The sequence below is a fragment of the Priapulus caudatus genome, unplaced genomic scaffold, assembly GCF_000485595.1.
Source record: "Priapulus caudatus unplaced genomic scaffold, Priapulus_caudatus-5.0.1 Scaffold3332, whole genome shotgun sequence".
NCBI classification, from domain to species: Eukaryota; Metazoa; Priapulida; class Priapulimorpha; order Priapulimorphida; family Priapulidae; genus Priapulus; species Priapulus caudatus.
Window position 1 is genome coordinate 16,835 of NW_014580393.1, and position 729 is coordinate 17,563.

General features: G+C 47.5%; 1 protein-coding gene across 1 annotated transcript in view; it reads right to left on the reverse strand.

The window, feature by feature from the left end:
- The window catches only part of LOC106819394 (COP9 signalosome complex subunit 3-like), a 3,744-nt gene extending 3,253 nt beyond the window's left edge, over positions 1 to 491 (reverse strand). Inside the window, exon 1 of the mRNA XM_014824035.1 lies at positions 370 to 491. Within this exon, the coding sequence (XP_014679521.1) occupies positions 370 to 438 (69 nt within the window). The 5' untranslated portion in view covers positions 439 to 491. The remainder of the gene's footprint in view (positions 1 to 369) is intronic.
- Between the last annotated feature and the right edge of the window lie 238 nt (positions 492 to 729).

Consider the following 729-nt stretch of genomic DNA (forward strand, 5'->3'; position numbering starts at 1 on the left):
GAGAGAGAGAGAGAGAGAGAGAGAGAGAGAGAGAGAGAGAGAGAGAGAGAGAGAGAGAGAGAGAGAGAGAGAGAGATTGGTGAGACAGGTGGAGAGGGGTGGGGGTAGTGGTGAGCGAGTGTGAGAAAGTGAGAAAGACACGGGCACACGTACGTTTGTGTATGTCTATGTATGTGCCTCTACGTGTGTGCATGCGTATGAGGGCATGCATGCGTGCGTCCGTGCGTTCGTGCGCGCGCGCGCGCGCGCGGTGTGTGTGTGTGTGGGCAAGCATACGTAAATGTGTGCGGACATGCGTGCGTGTGTGCGTGTATGAGTGCATGTGGGCATCCGTGCGTGCGTGCGTGCGTGCGTGCGTGCGTGACTCACCTCAGAGTCTAGCAGCTGTAGCATGGCAGCATCTTGGTAGGTCTCCGGACAATCATGGAAGCTGACCATGCCATCCTTCTGGTTGATGGTGGCGAAGATATCCCCATCCTCTATCTGCGAGGTGAAGCCATCAACATTGTACAATACATCATAATATTACCTAGACATATATTTACAATATTGTGGTTATAATAGTACTATCAATATATATATAATATATCTATATATATATAATATATATATATATACGTATCTATCGTATTTCTACAAATTATACCAAGGAAACGCCATCTTCTCTTACTACTTTTCGCTTTATCTGTCTGTCTGTCTCTCTGTCTGTCTCTCCTCTGTGTGTGTCTG